The 22,329-nt window shown below is 42.6% G+C and overlaps 1 protein-coding gene across 4 annotated transcripts in view; it reads right to left on the bottom strand.

The window, feature by feature from the left end:
- ITSN1 (intersectin 1) overlaps positions 1-22,329 on the bottom strand; it is a 214,038-nt gene that overhangs the window by 122,041 nt on the left and 69,668 nt on the right. For all 4 annotated transcript variants that reach the window (XM_044250981.1, XM_044250982.1, XM_044250984.1 and 1 more), the window contains exons 2-5: positions 21,710-21,769; positions 19,066-19,158; positions 17,773-17,836; positions 6,411-6,571 (exon numbers count right to left, since the gene is read on the bottom strand). In XM_044250981.1, the coding sequence (XP_044106916.1) occupies positions 6,411-6,571; positions 17,773-17,836; positions 19,066-19,158; positions 21,710-21,737 (346 nt within the window). In that variant the 5' untranslated portion in view covers positions 21,738-21,769. The remainder of the gene's footprint in view (positions 1-6,410; positions 6,572-17,772; positions 17,837-19,065; positions 19,159-21,709; positions 21,770-22,329) is intronic.

Raw genomic sequence — 22,329 nt, forward strand, 5'->3', positions numbered from 1 at the left:
CACTGCTGGAGAAAAAGTCTGATGATATTCTAATTTTCTTTCCCTTGTAAGTCATGTGCTTCCTTTTTCTACATACCCAAATAATTTTTTGTTTTACTAGAATTTATCTTAGTGTTGGTTTCTCCAGGCCGATATTCTCAAGCACATGAAATCCTCTTTCAAACACAGTTTCAAATCCTTTATGTCCAGGAAGTTGTCTTCAACTAGTCTTTGCCATTTGTTCTCGTCCCTCGCTTCGGTCTTCTTCTTTAGGGACTCCATCTCCCTTTATTTAATCTCCTTTGCCTTCAATACGGGTCACTTTTCCTCAACTCCTTATTATCTCTTGTTCAATCTGTTTTCATTCTTGAAATCGTCCTCTTTTCACCTTTGGTTTCTCTTGCGATAGTGTCTCTTGAATTGCTTCTAGTCTGGTCTCCATTTCTGAAATGACTTTTTCCCGCCTTATTTCCGCAGCTTTAAAATTCTGATTGTGTTGGGGCGCCTGGGTGGCTCAGTGGGTTAAAGCTGCTGCCTTCGGCTTGGGTCGTGATCCCAGGCTCCTGGGATCGAGCCTCACATCAGGCTCTCTGCTCAGCAGGGAGCCTGCTTCTTCCTCTCTCTCTGTCTGCCTCTCTGCCTACTTGTGATCTCTGCCTGTCAAATAAATAAATAAAATCTTTTTAAAAAAAAAAAAATTCTGATTGTGTTGGTCTTCCATGACTTGTGTCATTTTCTTAGTATTTTTTAGCTTTGGAAATGGCAGGTTACTGGGGTGCCGTCACTGTTCATGGGGCGTTAGTTGGCTCTTTATTCTCCTTTTTCTAATAATAACTTTGTGTGGGATTTGACCTTGCCTGATACTGCCCATCACTCATTTTTATGTGCGCCTTGCTTCCTGGGATTTCCAGCCTCTGTTCTCCACCCCCACGTTGGGTCTGGACCTTCTCCTCCTGTGGTGTCTGTGTTGCTGCCCTGCTCAACTGATTCCACCCCCAGTCATTTCTCCACAGTGTGGGGGTTTGTCACAGGTAGAAGCTTTGTTGGGCCAGCTTTTTAAAGTAGCTGCTATGAAGATCATCATCTTCTTGCCAACTGACAACCTTTACTGAATGAATATTTTCTAAATATTTCTGAAGAAATAAATCTGCCAGAGGCTGTGTTCTGGATACCATCTCTCTTCACTATGCTAAATCTTAATTCCTGGGCGCCTGGGTGGCTCAGTGGGTTAAGCCTCTGCCTTCGGCTCAGGTCATGATCTCAGGGTCCTGGGATCGAGTCCCACATCGGACTCCGCTCAGCGGGAAGCCTGCTTCCCCCTCTCCCTCTGCCTACTTGTGATTTCTCTCTGTGTCAAATAAATAAAATTTTTAAAATCAATCAATCAATCTTAATTCCTGAAATTTTCCCACCTCTCTTCAACCATTGGGTTTTCCCTCTCTCTTTTAAAAATTCAGGGGCAGGGTGCCTGGGTGGCTCAGTGGGTTAAAGCCTCTGCCTTCGACTCAGGTCATGATCCCAGAGACTGGGATGGAGCCCCGCATCAGGCTCTCTGCTCAGCGGGGAGCCTGCCTCCTCCCTTCCTCTGTCCCCGCCTGCCTCTCTGCCTGCTTGTGATCTCTGTCAACTAAATGAATAAAACTTTTAAGGAAAAACAAAAATTAAAAATAAAAATAAAAATCCAGGGGCACTTCCCATCCTGAACACACCAGCCTTGGAAAGGCTGACATCTTCCAGCTATCTCTCTTCACAGTCCAACTCTCCCCTCTTCCAAGCCTCCAACCAGGCTTTTGTCTGTACCACTCCAAAGAAACTGCTTTTCAAGGTCATCTTACCAAATCCAATCACTGTTCTGTCCCATTCTTCCTCATTCTCACAGAAGCAATTCAACTAGAATGCTCCCTCCTTGAAAAATGTTCTTGGCTACTGGGAAACCTACCTCCTCCTGCTTCTTCCCCTTTTACTACACCTTTAAACGTCACAGCATGCCGAGGCCTGGTCCCAGGTCTTCTGCCTGCTCTAACTACACATTCTAAGATATTTCATCCAGTCCCAGGGCTTTTAATGCCACGCACATTCCAATTCTCCCAGAGCTGATGGTCTCTCTTCTGAGATCCAGACCCATGGATTCACCTGCCTCCTTGGAAATCCACTAAATCTCTCACACCTAATGAGACCAAAGCCTGATATACTTTTCCTCCAAAATACAGGATACAATGAGCCTAACCCTATTCTATCTTCCACACTGATTATCACTACCCAGATGGTAAACTCCATCACCTCTTGCCCATAGCAAAAACCTCCTTCCTGATTTCCCTGATGCTACTTTGGTTCCCCTGCAACCCAGTCTTCAGATAACAAAGATTATGTTTTCTAAATGTCTATCTATTTTTCTGTTCTAAGTGTCTTATCAATCTATCTGTTTTCTAAATGTCTACTCCCCTACCTGGAAGCTCTCTGTAACTTTCCACTGCCCCTAGAAAACAAGTCTGATTCCTTAGTGGTTTTATTAGGCCCTAAACCATCTGGCTCTTGCCCTACCTCCTTGCCCATAAGGCCTACCAATACCTCAGCCAGCACTGCTCTGCTCTCGTTTTTGCTTCCTGCACATACCAACTTCATTTTTGCCTTAGGACCTTTGTTAACTGCTGTTCCATTTGCCTGGAAGGTTTCTCGCCTTGGTTCTTCACAAGGCTCTCACGTCTAGGTCAGCTCAAAGTCATCTCTCCAAGGAGAATTCTGCCCGATCACTTTCTCCCATCAGTATTTCTATCATATTACCGTTTTACTGAACTGATTGCCCTTATCTTACCCTGAAGCCGTTCATCTACTTGCTTACTTTCCCCAACTTAACAAGAAGCTTCACAGTAGCAGGAGCCATGATGTCCTGCTTACCAACCTGTTCCCAGCAACTAGGACACACAGTTGGGGTTTAAAAATAATGGTTTAGGGGCGCCTGGGTGGCTCAGTGCATTAAAGCCTCTGCCTTCGGCTCGAGTCATGACCCCGGGGTCCTGGGATCGAGCCCCACACAGGGCTCTCTGCTCAGCAGGGAGCCTGTTTCCTCCTCTCTCTCTGTCTACCTCTCTGCCTACCTGTGATCTCTGTCAAATAAATAAATAAAATCTTTAAAATAAATAAATAAATAAATAAAAAAAAATAATGGTTTAATCTGCAGTGCCTGAGTGGCTCAGTCGGTTAGGAGACAGACTCTTTTGACTCAAATTATGATCTAAGGGTTACTTAGAAGCCTGGGCCCCATAAGAGACTCCACACAGGGCATGGGGCCTGGTTAAGATTCTCTCTTTCTTCCTTTGCCCCTCTACACTCTAAAAAAAAATAATAATAATAAAAATAATAATGATGGTTTAATCTAATAAAACCATGGGATCTAGCAAAAAAAAGAAAAATTAAACAAAAGACAAACTCCCCCCCGAAACAGTTGAATCTACAGTCAAAAAGGAATTCTTCTCTGTGTAATATTCCTTCCTCCACTGAAAGAAGAAGATACCCGGCACACTCACAGAATTTCCTACAATACAGCTCGCTACCCTTAGGCAAGTCACAGCCTTTTTCTCTCCGTAACAGGAGAGGTGAACAAAACAGCTGCTCAACCCACAGCTAGCCTTAATTCCACGTGTTAACCCGTGCCTCAGCACCCCTGCAGACCAGGAAGCGCGGACAGTGCGCTCCATGCCACCCCTATGGTTTGATGAGAATGAACAACGTGGGAAGAGAGAAGGTGGTAAGGAAACCAAGAGCCTTTGAAAAACCGTGTCTGGAGAGACTCATCTCCCTTTTTAGGAATGTGGTCTTAAGCCAACTGTTCACCTTCGTGTGACCTCGGTTCTCTCATTCATGTAACAGGGCTAATAATTTCTGCAGATTTTACAGTTACTGTTGTGACCAAATAAAATACAATACCTGAAGATATAATATGTAAAAGGGCCAGGAAATGCCTGGCCAGATAATTCTTACTATTAACTAGAACGTAATGATCCTAGTAACAAATGATTTTCTTTTCGAATAGCCAAATAAGTAGTGTAAAAAAAAAAAAATTATCCTGCGTTAAGCTGAGAGGTAGAACTAGAAATACTAGCAAAGGTCAGGTGTTTGAGCAAAGCTAAGCAACCTGGTTAGGACACAACGTACTTTTAACTTCTCTCATGTTCTGCCATTCCCTGGTGATTTGCCTCTTGGAAATAATTTACTGAGGATGCTGATGTGACGAAAAGGACGGGGAGGAAAGGCAGTGGAGGAGCCCCGGGGAGGAGCTCAGGACTGGATGGCAGAATGGGGGCTCAGAAATTCCAGGCTCCTGGGGTGCCTGGCTAGCTCAGTGGGTTAAAGCCTCTGCCTTCGGCTCAGGTCATCATCCCAGGGTCCTGGGATCGAGCCCCGCATCGGGCTCTCTGCTCAGCGCGGAGCCTGCTTCCTCCTCTCTCTCTGCCTGCCTCTCTGCCTACTTGTGATCTCTCTCTGTCAAATAAATAAATAAAATCTTAAATTAAAAAAAAAAGAAAGAAAGAAAGAAAAGAAAGAAATTCCAGGCTCCCTTGGAGGAAGGGGCAGCTTACTTAAGTGGCAGTAAACCCCTAGGGCAAGCGAGGCCGCAACTTCATAAAGCAGCGGTGACTCTAGAGGGAAAGTCCTGCTGCAGAATGGAGTAAGAGAAGACATATTAAATGTTAGAGGGAGAATCACTGACCCCCGGTTTGAGGGAAAACGAGGAAATGGGATGCCTCAGGTTATTCGACTCTCTGCCCCCACTGAGGTATCTTCTTGCAGCACCGGAAGGGAAGCCAAAAGAAAACCAAATACCCTTTAGCTGTTTTAACCCACAGGTCCTGACCAAAGGTTGGCTATAGGGACCTTCAGGGAATTCAGAACCATCTGTACGTAAATAAGCTGGCCGGCTAAGGGCTAAGGGCTGCGAACACACAATGGACAAAGCCAACAAGGGCCCTGGTCACGTGGAGAGGACAACCCTCCTCTTCACCTCCGCTCTTCCTAGCTTTAGCTCATGTGTGATTTCCTGAGTTTCTCTTTTTTTCTCTTGGATCCTTGCCTGACCCCAAACCTGCACCCTTCCCTTTATGACCACAAGTCTTGTGATTAAACATCACCAAAACAAAGGCAATGCACAGTTTGTTTTTAAGAGTAAATCTATTCAGTAAAACCACAGTTATGTCTTTATCTCAGCTTATCATTAATTTTATCAGAGACAACCTGCATTGCTACTGACTGCCCCCTTCCAAACCTACTTCACCGTATCACCTGTCATCCGATCTATTAGGAGGAAGAAAGGGAAACTCTAGCCACAACTTCTGTGTTTTGTTAAAACTGTCTAAGAACTTTCTCATGAATCAGATATTAGATCTGATTACGGTAATCTTTAAAGTCTAGGGTGAGAGCAGAAGAAATCAGAACTCTTGGTGATCTTAGTCAATTAATTCCTGATTAGTTTTTAAGAAAAACACCTGGTTAAAAGGTATCTTTTCAAGGAGCTGTTTTTAGTTGAGATACTGTTTATTTCGTCCTGCTTATTTTGTTCCAAGGAAGACTTTAATGGGGCCAGTTGTCTCAATACTATGAATTTAAAAATATATTGCTAGATACCATTATCCAAAGGAGCTGTTTGTGTGCTGGGGAAAATGAAGCCAAAAGGAAGCATGTGGCATTGTCAAGGGTCAAAGATGTAGTAAGGGCAATGAAAAGAAAATGCAGTGGTAGACCGCAAGTGTATGTGTTTTGCCCCAACAGTCTGAACCTTTGCTTTTGTTTTGTTTACTAGCACCTGTTAAAAAGAAAACCACAGGAACCAAATGGTGTCACTGAGACCAAGTCACCAAACCTAGGACTTAATACCAAACTAATGGCAGAGTCAACCTCTCCCAGCAACGCGGCCTTAGGCAGTCAGTCATGAATTTTCTGATCAGGACCAGTGAGGTCAGCTGTCCTATCCTCCCTCTTCACCCCCAAAGGAAGATGAGGTAATTGACCTGATAAGACACCCCCACCTATCCCTCCAGGGAAAATGATCCTGCCAGGTACATTCCTTTCTTTTCTTTTGCTAACAGCGTTCTTGCCCCACCCTCCCTCCTGTAAAACCTTCCATTTCAGACAACCTCTCTGAGCTCCCCTCTAGTGGCTCCACAGGCTGCTACCCCTTCAGGAACCCCTTAATAAAACCAATTACAACTTCAAATCTACTCCGGTGAACTTCTGTTCTTTAACACATGCTAGGGTTCAGATGTGAACATGGTCTTCTCCTCCAGCATTATCTGCCTGCACAGGACCAGGACCATCATTTTTCGGACCGAACTGCCTCCTAGAATACCATAAGGCTACAAACAGAAAAGGGGAAAAAGAAGAAAAAGTATTTTTAAGGTCTACATGAAATATAGGAACCAAGTCCATTTCAGACTTACCAAAGGCTGGTGTGCTAGAAATAGCAACGGGTTGCTGTTTCATGACGGGGGGAAGTGAGGAAGGGAGTTGATATCCTTGCAGCTTGAGTTTGATGAGTTTCATAGCTATGGAAAACTCGACTTGATCCATTCGTCCGTCATTGTTCATATCAGCTAGTGCCCTGCAAACCAACATCAAGGGCGAAGAATGACTCTGACCATAAAAGGGCCTTTCCTAAACCACCCTTCCTATCCACACCAGTCAGCTACCTTCATCCTGGGGCAACAAAAGAGAAGAAAACCAAGCAGACTAGATGGAACCAAAACTTGTTTACCAAGCTACAGGGAGTAACCTGGGAATACTGGCAAGGCTTTGTATAAAAGTAAAATACTTTCTACTGTGTTATGCTTTACTTATAGGAAACAGGAGGTAATTTTCAGTCTGAATGCCAGGATATGTACTTTGGATATCAAATGGGATTCTTTTTAAAGTTTTTTTTGTTTTTGTTTTTATTTGAGAGAGAGAGACAGTGAGAGAGAGCATGAGCGAGGAGAAGGTCAGAGAGAGAAGCAGACTCCCCATGGAGCTGGGAGCCTGATGTGGGACTCGATCCCGGGACTCCAGGATCACGCCCTGAGCCGAAGGCAGTCGTCCAACCAACTGAGCCACCCAGGCGTTGAGATGTTCTAGAATTGGATAGTGGCTATGATTGCACAACTCTGTGAACACACTAAAAACCAGTGAATTACACATTTAAAAGGGTGAATTTTGTAGCGTAAATTATGTCCTAATAAAGATGTTAGGGGACAGGGCACCTGGCTGGCTCAGGGTCATGAGTTCACGCCCCATGTTTCCCCTAAAAAGATGTCCGGGGGGAAAAGGTCAGAAAACAGAGTTTATTTCTACAGATACTCATCTAGACAGCACCAATTCCTCTGTGGGGTTCTACTAACCTTCCCATGGAGACTATGCTACGATATAGTTCTACAACCTTTAAAGCTGCGAAAATTAAATGAGCTTACACATTTAAAAATGGCTCAGGGGGCGCCTGGGTTGCTCAGTCATTAACCGTCTACCTTTGGCTCAGGTCATGATCCCAGGATCCTGGGATCCAGGCCCACACTGGGCTCCCTACTCAGCGGGAAGCCTGCTTCTCCCTCTGCCACTCCCCCTGCTTGTGTTCCTTCTCCTTGTGTGTCTTTCTCTGTCAAATAAATAAATAAAAATTTTTTTAAAATGGAACTCAGAAATGGTCAAGTGTAACTTGCAATGAGTGTTTTCCTCCCCAGGATTTCATTTTTATTTTTTATTTTTTAATTTAATTTTAGTAGATTTGACAATGCTATGTTCAGTTTCGGTGCAATGAGCTTTAATGCATATTCTCTCAAATAAGCTTAATAAGCAAAAAAGGTTTTTGCAAGTGGAAACGACTTTCATGCAAACCACAACTGTGCATTTTGGCAATTAACCTCTTTTTAAATTTTTAAAATTAACACATAATGTATTATTTGATTACAACACCCAGCAGTCACCACAACACATACCCTCCCAATGTCTGGCACCCAGCCTCTCCATTCCCCCACCTCCGGCTCCCTTCCAGCAGACCTCAGTTTGTTCCCTAAGATTAAAATCTCTTACGGTTTGTCTCCCTCTCTGGTTTCATCTTGTTTCAGTTTTCAACTCTTCTGCCTGAAAAATGTTCATCCCTTTGGGTGCCTGGGCGGCTTAGTCAGGTAAGTGCGTGCCTGCCTTTGGCTCAGGTCTTGAGCTCAAGGACACACTGGGCTCCGGGCTCACCAGGAAGCCTGCTTCTCCCTCTCCTCCCTGCTCATGCTCTCTTGCTATCTGCATCTCTTGCTCTCTCAAATAAATACATAAAATCTTAAAAAAAAAACAAATTTCATCCAGATTTCATTTCTTTTAGTCTAGATATTAAAAATGTTAAGAGGGCACCTGATTGGCTCAGTGGGTTAAGCCTCTGCCTTCAGCTGGGGTCAGGATCTCAGGATCCTGGGATCGAGTCCCGCATTGGGCTCTGTTCACCAGGGAGCCTGCTTCCCCCACCCCATCCGCCTCTCTGTCTACTTGTGATCTCTCTTGCTGTCAAACAGATGAATGAAATCTTTCAAAAGAAAAAAATAAATAAATAAAAATAAAGATGTTAAGATGATTTATTTTTTAAAAAGCGATCTACTTTATTTGAAAAAACAAATGATAAGAACAGCTACTCCCAATTAAATTGCCACCACTAGCCATCTTTTAAATGATCCACACCTACGTAAGTGTCCAAAAAAGACAATGAAGTTTCATAGAAAATTATCCTACATTGCTGGAGTTAACTCAAGGAATGAAAACATAAAACACAATGAAAAGAATGACATACAGTAAAGATTAAAAATCTCTAAAGGGGCGCCTGAGTGGCTCAGTTGGTTAAGCAGCTGCCTTCGGCTCAGGTCATGATCCCAGCATCTTGGGATCGAGTCCCACATCCGGCTCCTTGCTCAGCAGGGAGCCTGCTTCTCTCTCTGCCTCTGCCTGCCTCTCTGCCTGTGCTTGCTCGCTCTCTCTCCCATTATCCCTAACAAATAAATAAATAAAATCTTTAAAAATCTTTAAAAGTTGTTAAGAGTCAACATTCTTCTTTTGGGAAGTAAGAAAAAGGGATGCCGGGGTGGCTCAGTGGGTTAAGCCTCTGCCTTTGGCTCAGGTCATGATCTCAGGGTCCTGGAATCGAGCCCCGCATCGGGCTCCCTGCTCAGTGGGAAGCCTGCTTCTCCCTTCTCCTCCTGCCTCTGCCTGCTGCTCCCCCTGCTTGGGCTGTCAAATAAATGAATAAAATCTTTAAAAAAAAAAGTAAAAGTCATCAAAGTGGGAGATGGGCTACAGAAGCCATGTTTATGCCTCAGGTGGGAGCAGACCTCGGCTCTTCTGCAGTCTGTGATCCCCTTCGGCAAACCCCACCAGTGGAGTCCGAATTCCACTCACCTACCGAGAGCCTGAGGGTCATTCTGCACATGGATCTTGGTCACCTGAATTCGTACATGAACTGATCACTCATATCCTTTGTTAATAAGTTTTCTGAGGGACTACGTGTCTTTTTCTTGTCAGTTTATAAGAGATTGCTGTATGTGACGTCTTTGCTGCCAAATTTCTCTCTCAATTGTTGAGTTTTTAAAATTTATCATTGGTCTGTGCATAATATCGTTACTGTAAGAAATTCTGTTTTTATACCATATGTATCACTTACACGTGGAATCCAAAAAACAAATTGAACAAACAAAATTAAACGGTAACAGACTCATAATGTCAGGCACTGTTACACGCTTGAAACTAACATAATACAACTTTTATGAACTAATCCAGCCTCTTCTCATGGAACTAAAAAATATTTTTGCTGTATATTAAATGTTCACATGAAGTGACCTATTTCTGGATTAACAATTCCCAGTTCAATATGACAGTGATCTGATCATACTCGCTCCATGGTACAGTCTGGTATCTGGGAAGACTTCTCCTTTCTTGGGGTGCCTGGGTGGCTCAGTCGGTTAAGTGTCCGACTCTGGATTTTGGCTCAGATCACGATCTCAAGGTCGTGGGATGACGCGCCACGCTGGGCTCCCCACTCAGCGCGGCGTCTGCTAGTCCGTCTCCCTCCGGTCCTTCCTCCACTAGCTCTCTACTCTCTCACTCGGTCTCTCCCAAATAAACAAATAAATAAATAAAACCTGAAAAAAGGATTTTGTCTGGCTATTCACAGATGTTTGTTTTCTTCCCTAGGAATTTTAAGATCATTGATCTATTCTACAAGCAACCCTACTGGGAACCAAGCTGCCACTGCATTAAAGAGCCCACCAAAGACAATAGCATGTCCATCTATTCAAATTTACAAACATTTCCTTTAATAAGATTAGATCACTTTGGGGGTACCTGGGTAGGTAAGTCACTTAACTGTCAATTAAGCACCATACTCTTGATTTTGGCTCAGGTCACGATCTCAGGGTCATGGGATGGAGCCCCGTGTGGGACTCCCCACTTAGCAAGGAGCCTGCTTGAGATTTTCTCTCTCAATCTCCCTCTATCCCTGCTCCTCCACACTCTCTCTGTCTCTTTTTAAAATAAATGAGTAATAAATCTGTTTTTAAAAAGGATTGATCAGGGGCGCCTGGGTGGCTCAGTGGGTTAAGCCTCTGCCTCCGGTTCAGGTCATGATTTCAGGGTCCTGGGATGTATCGGCTCTCTGTTCAGCAGGGAGCCTGCTTTCCCTCTCTCTCTGCCTACTTGTGATCTCTCTCTCTCTGTCAAATAAATAAATAAAATAAAATAAAAAGTCTTTAAAAAAATAAAATAAAAAGGATTGATCACTTTTTTATGTAAGCAATTGCTTTCTGTAATTTTTTAAAAGATTTTATTTATTGATTTATTGATTGAGAGAGAGAACGCAAACAGGGGAAGGAGAGAGAGAATCTCAAGCAGGCTCTACACTGAGCCCAGAGTCCCATGCAGGGCTCATTCCCAGAACCCTGAGATCATGAACCGATCCGAAACCAAGAGTCAGACACTTATAACTGACTGAGCCACCTAGGCGCCCCAGTTACTTTTCTTATTAAGTGTGTTCTTAGGAGTTTTACCATGCCATCACTATTTTAAATGGAACACTTGCCCGTTTCTGTATTTCTTTTTTTTTTTTTTTAGGTTTTATTTATTTGACAGAGAGAGAGAGATCACAAGTAGGCAGAGAGGCAGGCAGAGAGGGTGGGGGAAGCAGGCTCCCTGCTGAGCAGAGAGACCGATGCGGGGCTTGATCCCAGGACCCTGAGACCATGACCTGAGCCTACGGCAGAGGTTTAACCCACTGAGCCACCCAGGCGCCCCCCCGTTTCTGTATTTCGGTGCTTACTTCCAACACAGAAAAATTTTGCTTTCAATAATCATTTATGCTATAATCAGCTACCTTACCAAACTTCTACAAATATTATTTTTTTAACCTACAATCGCTTAGGTTATAGCTAACTATACTATTGCATAACTAGCAAAAAAGAGTTAACTTTCGTTTCCAATATTTATACACTTCCTTTTTTTTGGTTGGTCTTACTGAGTGTAAGACATCATTGAATGTGTGAGCATCCCCTAAGTTCTGGGTTTCAGTTAAAGGGCTGTAGTGTTTCACTGTTTAAATTTTGGTAGTGATCTTTAGAACCTGACATATTTAAAAAGTTTCCTTTCTACATATTAGGGATGGGGGTGTGTGTGTATTTTTTTTTTTTTTAAAGATTTTATTTATTTATTTGACAGACAGAGATCACAAGCAGACAGAGAGGCAGAGGAGGAAGCAGGCTCCCTGCAGAGCAGAGAGCCCGATGCGGGACTCGATCCCAGGACCCTGAGATCATGACCTGAGCCGAAGGCAGCGGCCCAACCCACTGAGCCACCCTAACATCAAATGCTTACTCAGCATCTGCTGATCGGATCACACTTCCTTTTATCTGTTGCTATAATACTGAGAGAATGCCTTAATTCTGCACCAAACTGGCACTCATGGCATAAACTCAAGTTGGTCATAATTTTAAATATATTGTGGAATTCTATTTGCTAACATTTTGTTCTGATTTTTGCATCTATATTCATAATTGAGACAGTCTCTGGCTGCCGTATTTTTGTAACTATCTTTCAGGTTTTATAAAGGAAGTCAAATAAGTAAAATGAGAGGATCAACCTTCCTTCTTTTGTTAAGTTTTTCTAAAAAGATACTCAGCTATATTAGATGGGTCTCAGGGAAAAGAAAAACTTGCCAGCGATCAACATCAACATGCGCGCTTAAAAAAAAAAAAAAAAAAAATCAAGCAGAGAGATTCTCACTCCGTATCCCCAACATCGCAGCCCCCAAAACACATTTTTCTAAAGAGAAACAAATAGCCAATGTGGGATAACGACTAGTTGGAGAAGAAGAGACCAGTACCCTAAGAGCTGAATTAGAAGAATGTCATGTTTCTAAAAGCTTTCCACTGAATACCTCAGTGGGAGACGAGACATGTAATTCTCAAAGGTCCTGGTGCTGGACTTTAAGCCACCCACCAAAATCCCACTTTTTTTTTTTGAGAACCTTGCGTGATTTTTTCTTAAAACCTTTTTTTCCTCAACTAACAGAATGTTAGTTATCACTGGTAGTGATAACTCAAAGGGCTTTATGCAAACACAGTAGTTTTTTCTACAAAGCTCAGCTTTTTCCCCACCCCTCTTCCCCAGTGAAAAAGCTGGAACTCTGGAAGACCTGAAATTCCATTTCTGGAGGTTTCTCTGCTAAAAAAAACACCTCCGTTCTGCCATCCACTTTCATCTCCATCTACAGTACACTCAAATTTCTAATAATCCCCCTGAAAGATAAACTAAAAGCCTAGGAATCTGAAAATTAAATTTAAAAAACCTCCAAAGTGAAAAAATACATATGCAAAAAAGCTTAGGTCAAACAATAGCTGTTCATGACTCTTAAAAATGAACTAATCTTAAATACACAGCACACATACATAGCAACAGGCAGGACTGAGATGAGAAGGGGACCACAGGTATGCTGATACCTTAAGGGAAAAACAAACCACGTATCCCTCTCATGCACTGGAGGCAGGAAAAAGTGCTCCAACTCCAAATGAAGGGAAATCTGGCAACATCTACAGAACTACCCAGGCCTTTACTCTTGGACTTAGCAAATGCACTCATAGGAATTTACTCTGAAGATACAGCAGCAATATAAAAATATTTATGCTTTAGTTCATTCACTGGTACATTATTAGAAGTAACTGTAACACACACACACACACACACACACACACACACACACACGAGACTGGTTGGATATACTAAGGTGTTATCTTCTACAACAAGTACTATGTAACTGTAGGAAAAAAAAAAAAACAAAAAAAACGAGAAAGGCATCTCTAGGGAATGATACCAGTGATTTCCAGAATGTGTTAAGTAAGAAAAGTGAGGAACAAAAGAACATTTAAAGGCGGTAACCTTTAAAATAAGAAGGAAGAGGAAATAATTAAAATATTATTATGGTATTATGAAGTTGCTGTTTTTTTCCAGAAGGATGGTAAGAAACTAATTCAGGGCACAGGGACAAAGTGCTGTCATGGGAAGGGACACCTCTCTCCGCGCTCCCATTTTGGTACAGTGTTGGCTTTTGGAACCTTGTTAATGTGTGCCGTACTCAGAAATAGAATTAAGTCCACGATTCACAAAAAAGGAGATCCCTAAAGCAAATAAAAAAGGGAAGCCTGTGGTAGGAGCAGGTGGGCAGAGGGAACTACTCTGCATGAGTGGTCAGGAAGTACTTCTCCGAAACCAGAAGGGTAATCAGCCAGCAAGCTGCATTACAGATTACTGGAGGAGGAAATACCAAGTGCGATGCCCCAGAGGCAAGGAGGAACCTGGTGCATTTCAACAGAGAGAAGGTCAGTGAAACTGGGATACAGAAATTGAGGAAGAGAGAGGTACAAAATAAGAAAAGAGGAAAACAGACGAGGGTCAGCTCGGGTTGGGACCTGGAGCCTACATAGGACTTTGGGTTTTCTTCTCAACGGGGAGCTTATAATGGATTTACTTTTTCCAAAGAAAGTGTGGGCACTGTACAGAGAAAGAAATCTAAAGGGGGAAGTGTGAGAAAGACTCCAGTGGACAGTAGCAATGGAGACAGAAAGAAATGGCCAGAATGGGGAGAAAGTCTGTAAATGGAATCAAAAGATGCGTTGATGGGCTGAAGGCATACGGTGAGGAAAAGAGAGGAACCAAGCGTGGCTCCCAGCAGCTGGACAGATGCCTGATGCCATGCGCTGAGGATGGAGGGGATGAGGGATGGCGGCGAGGGGAACAAGAGTCCAGGATGCCTTTTTGCAGAGGGGGATGAATTTGGCAAACTGATCTCGTTGAGGGCTGAAGGTTCTTCTGCCATATGCACAGAAGTGTCTGAAGAAACTAGATGTTGTACAGCTGGTGGCCCTCACCCACGCGCCACCCTTGAACAGATCACCAAGCTGTTCTCGTCTTTTCCTTTATGTCTCTGTATCCTACCTTCCGTCTCAGGGCCCGTGCCCCGGTGGGCTTCCCTTCCCCTCATTTCTCTCCTTAGCAGCCTCTAATCTCCATTTTTGTGGCCACCACTGCCTCTGATGCCAAAGCCTTCTTCATTCAGCCTCTTTTTATTTCCTGGACCCACAAGGCTCCTGTCCACCCCCCTCCGCTTTCTTCTCTTCCTTCTGCACATTAGCCCAAGGTTGGAACAACGTTAAGTATCCGAAGTTGCCAAAAGGATACAGGATATTTGCCAGTTTCCTTTCAGTTCCTTATTAGTAAAACAATTTCTAGGAAGTTATACCATCTTTGGCCACTGTTACGCTTTGGCATTACACCCACTGACTTGACTCCATCCTCTGGAAATTCAGGTTTTCCTGTGTTACTAACTAGAAAGCAGACTGGAAAGATAAGCAGCCCCAAAGAGTCAGTAGGTTACAGTTTAAAAGTTCTCAAACTAGGGGAGCCTGGGTGGCGTAGCCTGGTTAAGCTTCCAACATTTGATCTCTTCTCGGGTCTTGATCTCAGGGTCATGACTTCAAGCCCTGCATAGAAGCCCACTTAAAAAAAGGGAAAGACAGTTCAATGTCCCAAACTAGCTACCTGGAATACAGCATCTACCTGGAACAAAAATGTCCAGGGTGTGTAACACATGTATCACTCATGGATTCACACCGAGGAAAATAATGCCCAGAGAGATAGAGACGATTACAGTACCTAACTCTCAATCCAGTACTTTCTTCTTCCCCACATGAATGACAAAGAGACTGCCCAAACCTTCAGACTCCAACCCAACCCTCCTTCTACCAAAAGGGTCACTGGCCTTCCCTGGGACCGCACCAGAAAAACTGTAAGAGAACACAAGATGAGCACAGAGACAGGGAGTGAAAACTATTTCACTGGATCAGCTGTTATTATTTATACATTTAAAAGCCTAACTCTGGGGGTGCCTGCGTGGCTCAGTGGGTTAAAGCCTCTGCCTTTGGCTCAGGTTGTGATCTCAGGGTCCTGGCATCAAGCCCCGCACCGGGCTCTCTGCTCGGCAGGGAGACTGCTTCCTCCTCTCTCTGAGTGCTTCTCTGCCTACTTGTGATCTCTGTCAAATAAATGAATAAAATCTTAAAAAAAAAAAAATAAAATTTTTTTTAGAGGGAAAAAAAGTGAAATGTACTAGATCATACTTTATTTTTCCACTACACTTATTATCATGCGACAATTTTTATACTGCTCTTAACTATACCCTTTCACCAGACTGTAATTGCTAGGAAAGCATGGATTTTGTCTGTTCTGTTCACTGCTGCATCCCGAGCACCTTCAACAGTCACTGGCCCACAGAAGACTTACAATAAGTATTTTTCCACTGCTGAATGAAAAAATGTTAAGTGAGATTTTCCAGAATCAGGTATGCATCATAAAACTGCTTCTCGAATGAATATTCATAAATTGGGAATATGACATAAAAGCAGAATTCAAGGGAAGATGTAATGCCTGCGAAAGGAAGGTGCTAGTGAGTGACCTTGACTGCTGGTGGGAAATACAATCACATACCAGAACGCAAAGCAAAGGAAAGCTTCTTACAGTGAAAATAGATGTCACGTGTCTCTCGAATTTAACTCAGGCACTTAACTCCCTGTTCTCGTTCCCCTGCCCCCCACCATCCCACCCCTTTACTTTAAAAGCAATTCCAAAAACCTGGGTTATGTGCCATTCCCAGCTCAAAGTGGATCAGAAGAGTGAGTGAGAGGGGCATCACAGAAGCAGCTAACTGGAAGAAGACGGTCTGGCAGCCAATATGCTGACAACCGGGAAACGGAACATAAAGCAGACACCCAAAAAAGCACAGGAGTCTGGTATCATTTAGTTTCAATTCAAATTTATCTGTATACAAATATATCTATATTTCCCATGAGAGTTTTGCTATTCAGAACACAGTGAATAATTTTCATACTGATGACACTGGTAATCAAGCTTGGACCACATTCTGCAGACTCTGCTTGAAGGCCTCAAGGGATTAGTCAATCTTTATTAATTTCCATTATACTATTAAGAAAGGTCGATCATGGGGCGCCCGGGTTACTCAGTGGGTTAAGCCTCTGCCTTCGGCTCAGGTCATGATCTCAGGGTCCCGGGATGGAGCCCCGCATCAGGCTCTCTGCTCAGTGGGGAGCCTGCTTCTCCCTCTCTCTGTCTGCCTCTCTGCCTACCTGTGATCTCTCTGTCAAATGAATAAATAAAATCTTAAAAAAATAAAAATAAAAGGTTGATCATTTCAGGGGACAGGCAATTATAATTTAATTATATAATAATTATATATATATAATTATATTATATAAATAAATATAATAAATTGGACGATTTATTTATGGGGACTCCCCAGTCCCTGATGATGACAGCGGTACCATTTTGTTTTGTTTTGAGGGTCTATTACATGCTACATAGTGTGTACACCCCACACTACATCCCTTATCTACAGTTTTTATACAGTCCTTTATATACTGATTTTTTCAACAATCTTGTTAGGAAAATATATCTGCCCATTTTCTAGATTAAAAAACAGAGGTCAGAGAGGATGAATACATGCTCAAATGACAAAGACCGAATGTCGTGCAGCTGGGATCAAACACAGGTGAGTGACTACAAATCCTGTCGTCTTTCTACTACACAGCAAGCCACGCCCACAACACCAATAAAGCCTGGAAATGAAGTATGTGAGGACTGCGCAGTGCGAGGAAAACGGGACTTCTCGCAACAGACCTCAGCATGGCATGACCAAAGTCATAATCCAAAATATTTGCCTCTCTTTTTTATTGTCCCTTTCTGTCCTATACGTTCAAAGGACTGAATGCTAATTGGTGATAGTTAATCAAGGAATTCAACAGTATTTCTTATGCACTGACCTTGTACAACACTGTCATAAATACAAGGTAAGGCTGTTTCACTCCTGGCCCTCAAATATTTTCCTCACCTTGTGGTCATGAAAGACAGAGAACCATTGCACTACAGAGCAAGAAATGTGGGACATTCAGATGAGTATGGACAATGGGGATAAAGCTAGAACAAATTCATGAGAAAATATTAAAATGTAAATTTCTCCACTGGAAATTCAGTTTTCTGACAGCGCTATCCTGCAAATGTCATCACTTTTCCTTTTATTCTTTTAATGTTCCATAGGAAAAGATACTTTTCAGAAGTATTCTCTGGTAAAAAGTCGTAGAGTATGTCAGACTAGAGATTTATGTTTCCTTCGAGATCTAAAGAAGCCAAATTACTGGAATATTTTATTTTACCTCCTTCTGCTTCTGTGACGTTCCAACTTACCATATCTGTGCTAAAACAGGTTGAGGTAACCCAGACTGAAAAAAAAAGTTTCTAGCTTGATCACCTGTAAATTAAATAGAAAAAGTTTCAGAAAAAACAGCTGACAGATATCTTCTTACAAGAAAATTGCAAGAATAGGAGGCTAGTAGTTCTGCAAATACTGACTTAAATATATGCTAAAAGCCAAATGGTAAATCTATAAGCAACAGCAGAATGAATCCATCAGATTGACGAGTTCACTACTTAAAACTTTAAAAATTCATTTCAAAAAAAGGGCCTAATAGGTGTAGGCATAGACTGTCCACTTTAATCGGCTATTAAGTAAGATGAGACAGCTACACATACAACAAAGCCCATCTACAGGAATCCTCAAGAAACCAATAACCCACTCTTCTCCTTTTTTTAAGTTCCCTGTGACTCCTATTATCTACACGTCAAACAGTTGGTGCTTCTGGTACATTTATGGGGAAAAAGTAAAAATGATTACAAGAGTCACATAAACGATTAAGAATTAATAGTTTAAAGAGAACTGTGACTCACACACACACATACACGCAAACAAGTCCCCAGGAAATCTAGATCCCATTTTTCCTAAAGCTATCTCCGAAAGAATAACCAAACAGAAAAGATAAGAGGAAATGCAGGGGCACCTGGGGGGCTCACTCGGTTCTGCAACTGACTCTTGGTTTCAGCTGGGGTCATGATCTCAGGGTCCTGGGATCAGCCCCCACGTCAGCCTCTGTGCTCAGCACAGAGTCTGCTTGCCCCACTCTCTCCTCCTCCCCCCTCCCTCATGAGCACATGAATAAAGAAATAAGTAAATATTTAGGAAAGAAAGAAAGAAAGAAAGAAAGAAAGAAAGAAAGAAAGAAAGAAAGAAAGAAAGGAGCAAAGTACAAAAGGAACTTTAGGGATACAGCACTAAGAGAATTCTGTTGTTGTTGTTGTTTTTTTAAATATTCAGAATCTGTTCATTTATTTACATTTCCCAAATGAGTTCAAGGCCAAAATTAAACAAGCATTTTACACTGCTTTACTATTTAAAAGAATGTGGTTCACTGACCTTTACCAATTCCCATCAGTGATTTGCCCAAAACAAGTGGCTTGATATCCACAAAGGGGTACAAACAGGTTTGAATGCAGTAGAGAAAAAGTAACTGAAAAAATACAGGCCCAAGACAAAGGCAGATGTCCCCTGGGTCATATGTGCCCACCTTAGCTTTGCATAACAGATTTTCCACAGATAGAAGCACTAATGATAAATAAAAATGTAAAAATATGGATTCCAATTACCAGTAATAAATCCAGATATTGGCTTTAAACTATGGAACTGTTGATCATGCTTCGCTCTTTCCTCTACAGTTATGGCCCAAATATCCAGGCTGCCTGGAATCCAAAGAAAAGACAAATTAGTCAATGCAAAAAGAATACCAAAGTGCTCACGTGCACTATTTCCCTCGTACTTCCAGATTCTTTCCCATTATGTTATCAATAATCTCATTAATTGGGGCACCTGGGTGGCTCAGTGGGTTATTTGGCTCAGGTCATGATCCCAGGGTCCTGGGATCGAGCCTCACATCGGGCTCTCTGCTCAGCAGGGAGCCTGCTTCCTCCTCTCTCTCTCTGCCTGCCTCTCTGCCTACTTTTGATCTCTGTCTGTCAAATAAATAAATAAAATCTTTAAAAATAGTAATAATAATAATCTCATTAATTAACATCTCTTTTCCTTGGAAGTTATGCATACAAGTTAGAAAATTAAAACAGGCCAAAATAAGAAAGATACTGGGACAAATTCTTTTTTTTTTTTTTTAAATCTTGTCCTATATTCTTATAGCTAGCAGGACTGTATAAGACATAAGTTAACAGTCACTTATTTACATAAACTCAAGCAAGAAACCAATTTAAAACTATATTTTCAGGTGTTTTAAATGTCACGAGAACGTTACACACAAAGCGAAGTTTCGTAATTCATATCGCAAATGATTCCATGAAAATCTTTTTGGAGTGACAAAAATACTGAAATACTGTATTGTAGTGGTGATTACACAACTCTGTAAAGTTATGAAAAGTCACTGCATTGTACAGTTAAAATGGGTGAATTTCATGCTATGTAAACTGTACCCCAGTAAAGACGCATTTGAAAACGGGTATCCTGGAAAAACACAAAGGCAAACGAAGAGAACGGGATTTGGGTTCTCCTTCAGTTTCAGCTCTAAGACTGACCAGATGCCCCTTCACTTCTGAGATCCTCCTCGCTTTTGTCCTAGGTCTCCTCAGTGTCTTCAAAATAATTTTAGCTTACATAGATGGAAGACCGTCCAAAGTTCAGATGCTCCCCAAAGATTAGAACAGGCAATATGTATGTTCATACAAAATACGAATGTGACTGGCACAAAAGCAAAATGTCTTCACGTCACCCCTCCCCTCTCTATGTCATCTGGTCGGACAGTGACAGGAAGGGTGGGATCCAGTCAGTCGCTGGAAACACAATTACTGGCCACTTCCTATGTGCCAGGCACTGTGTCAGGCATCGGAGACACTGTAGTGACTGAAACAGACATGATCCCTTCACTCAGACGCCTTGTAATCCCACAACTCCTCCTGCCTTGTTGAAATCGTCCCTAGAACGATAAACTGAAGCAAAAGCAAAAACACAACTAAACACAAACCTGCCCCGTAACTAAGAAGAGGGACAAAAAAAGAGTTTAGAGGGTTCTGTACTGGAAATCCGCAGGGACCTCAACAGATGTGATCAGAGGGGTGGGGATTCGTGCCTCACTCTCCTTATGACTAGTCAGACAGTTGCCAAAAGGAAGCCATAATAACGGCAACCTCTCTTTAAACAAAACAAAACAAAATAAAAACCGGGCCAGTAAGCAAAACTAGTATGTAACACTTTCATCATAATATTGGGAATATAACCTAAAAAAAAAAACCCCAAAACTCTACTTTATGCAGATTCATATGTTTTAAGCAGATAAAGTAAAACAAACAAAAATGTCCTGCTTCCAATTCAAGTTTTGGGAAAAGTACAGAATAAATGATCCAGTTACTTCGACGAATACAATTGTGAACAGAGAACAGTGAGAGGCAGAGGGGGCACGTGAACTGAGAGCAATGTCTGGACCCTGATGGGAACCAACAAACCATAACAAAAAAAGGTCTGAAGACTGTCAGGGAAATTCCAACACTGCCTTGATAAAGGAGGATATTAACGAATTATCAAGAATTTTATAGGTATGACAATGGTATCATAGTTATGTCTTTGAAAGCGTTCACATCATTCAGAAACACAGGCTAAAATATTTGTGGATGATATGAGATGATGCCCGGGAGTTGCTTCCAAGGAATCCAGAAGAAACAGTATTAAAAATAGGGTTCAGAGGGGCACCTGGGGGCTCAGTGGGTTAAGCATCTGCCTTGGGCGCAGGTGGTGACCATGGGGTGCCGGGATAGAGTCCTGAGTCCTGCTCTGTGGGGAGTCTGCTTCTCTCTGCCCCTCCCTCCTGCTCTGCTCTCTCCCGTTTTCCCTCTCAAAAATAAATAAATAAATAATTTTAAAATATTTTATTTATTTGACAGACAGAGATCACAAGTAGGCAGAGAGGCAGGCAGAGAGAGAGGAAGGGAAGCAGGTTCCCCACCGAGCAGAGAGCCCAACGTGGGGCTCGATCCCAGGACCCTGAGATCATGACCTGAGCCGAAGGCAGAGGCTTTAACCCACTGAGTCACCCAGGCGCCCCAAAATAAATAAAATCTTAAAAAAAAAAAAAATAGGGTCTCAGGGCGCCTGGCTGGCTCAGCAGATAAAGCATGTGACTCTTGATCTCAGGGTCACTGGGCATGGAGCCTCTTTAAAAAAAAAAAAAAAGGGGGGGGGGGAGAATAAAGAAAAGGTCTCCAATACATTAAAAGAGAGAAATGTTTGAAAACTTACCTCCAAAAGGTGTTGGAAACTGAGCCATGGTTCTGTCACTTTTACCTTGCTAATTGACGCCTGTAATTAAAATATAACATTTAAGTTTCTGAAAACTTCATTTCTTATATACTTATAAACACACTAACATGATGACTTTAATGATAGGAACTGGCAGCAGTGCCAGCACTGGGGGACAGCACTGCACATCAGAGTCACGACCAAGGGGTTCATTCATTCACTCTCTGCAGCTTCTTAGCGCCAGGTCCAAGGAGGGGCCCTAGGGAACGTCGACGTGAGACTCTCCTGAAACAAGAGGATTTCAGTCGGGGGAGTGACACCAGCAGCTCAGGACAGCCTGTTTCATCACTACCAGTGGGTTGTTACTCTTTAAATACATGCTTTCTCCCCATCTACACAACCCGCCCATCTGCTTGGTGGTCTCAACACTGGCTTCTTTAAATGAGCACGTGGTACACGCTGCACACTCTTCGGTGCTTTACAGCTCTTATCCCTTCATCGTCAGAGCCCTATGACACAGGTGAGACGCACGGGTTACTTCCATGCCCTTATTACAGAGCAAGAAAACGAGAATCAGAGAGGTGAAGTGATTCGAGCAATATCACACATTTGGCGACAGA

This window comes from Neovison vison, chromosome 6 (genome assembly GCF_020171115.1).
Source record: "Neovison vison isolate M4711 chromosome 6, ASM_NN_V1, whole genome shotgun sequence".
NCBI lineage: Eukaryota > Metazoa > Chordata > Mammalia > Carnivora > Mustelidae > Neogale > Neogale vison.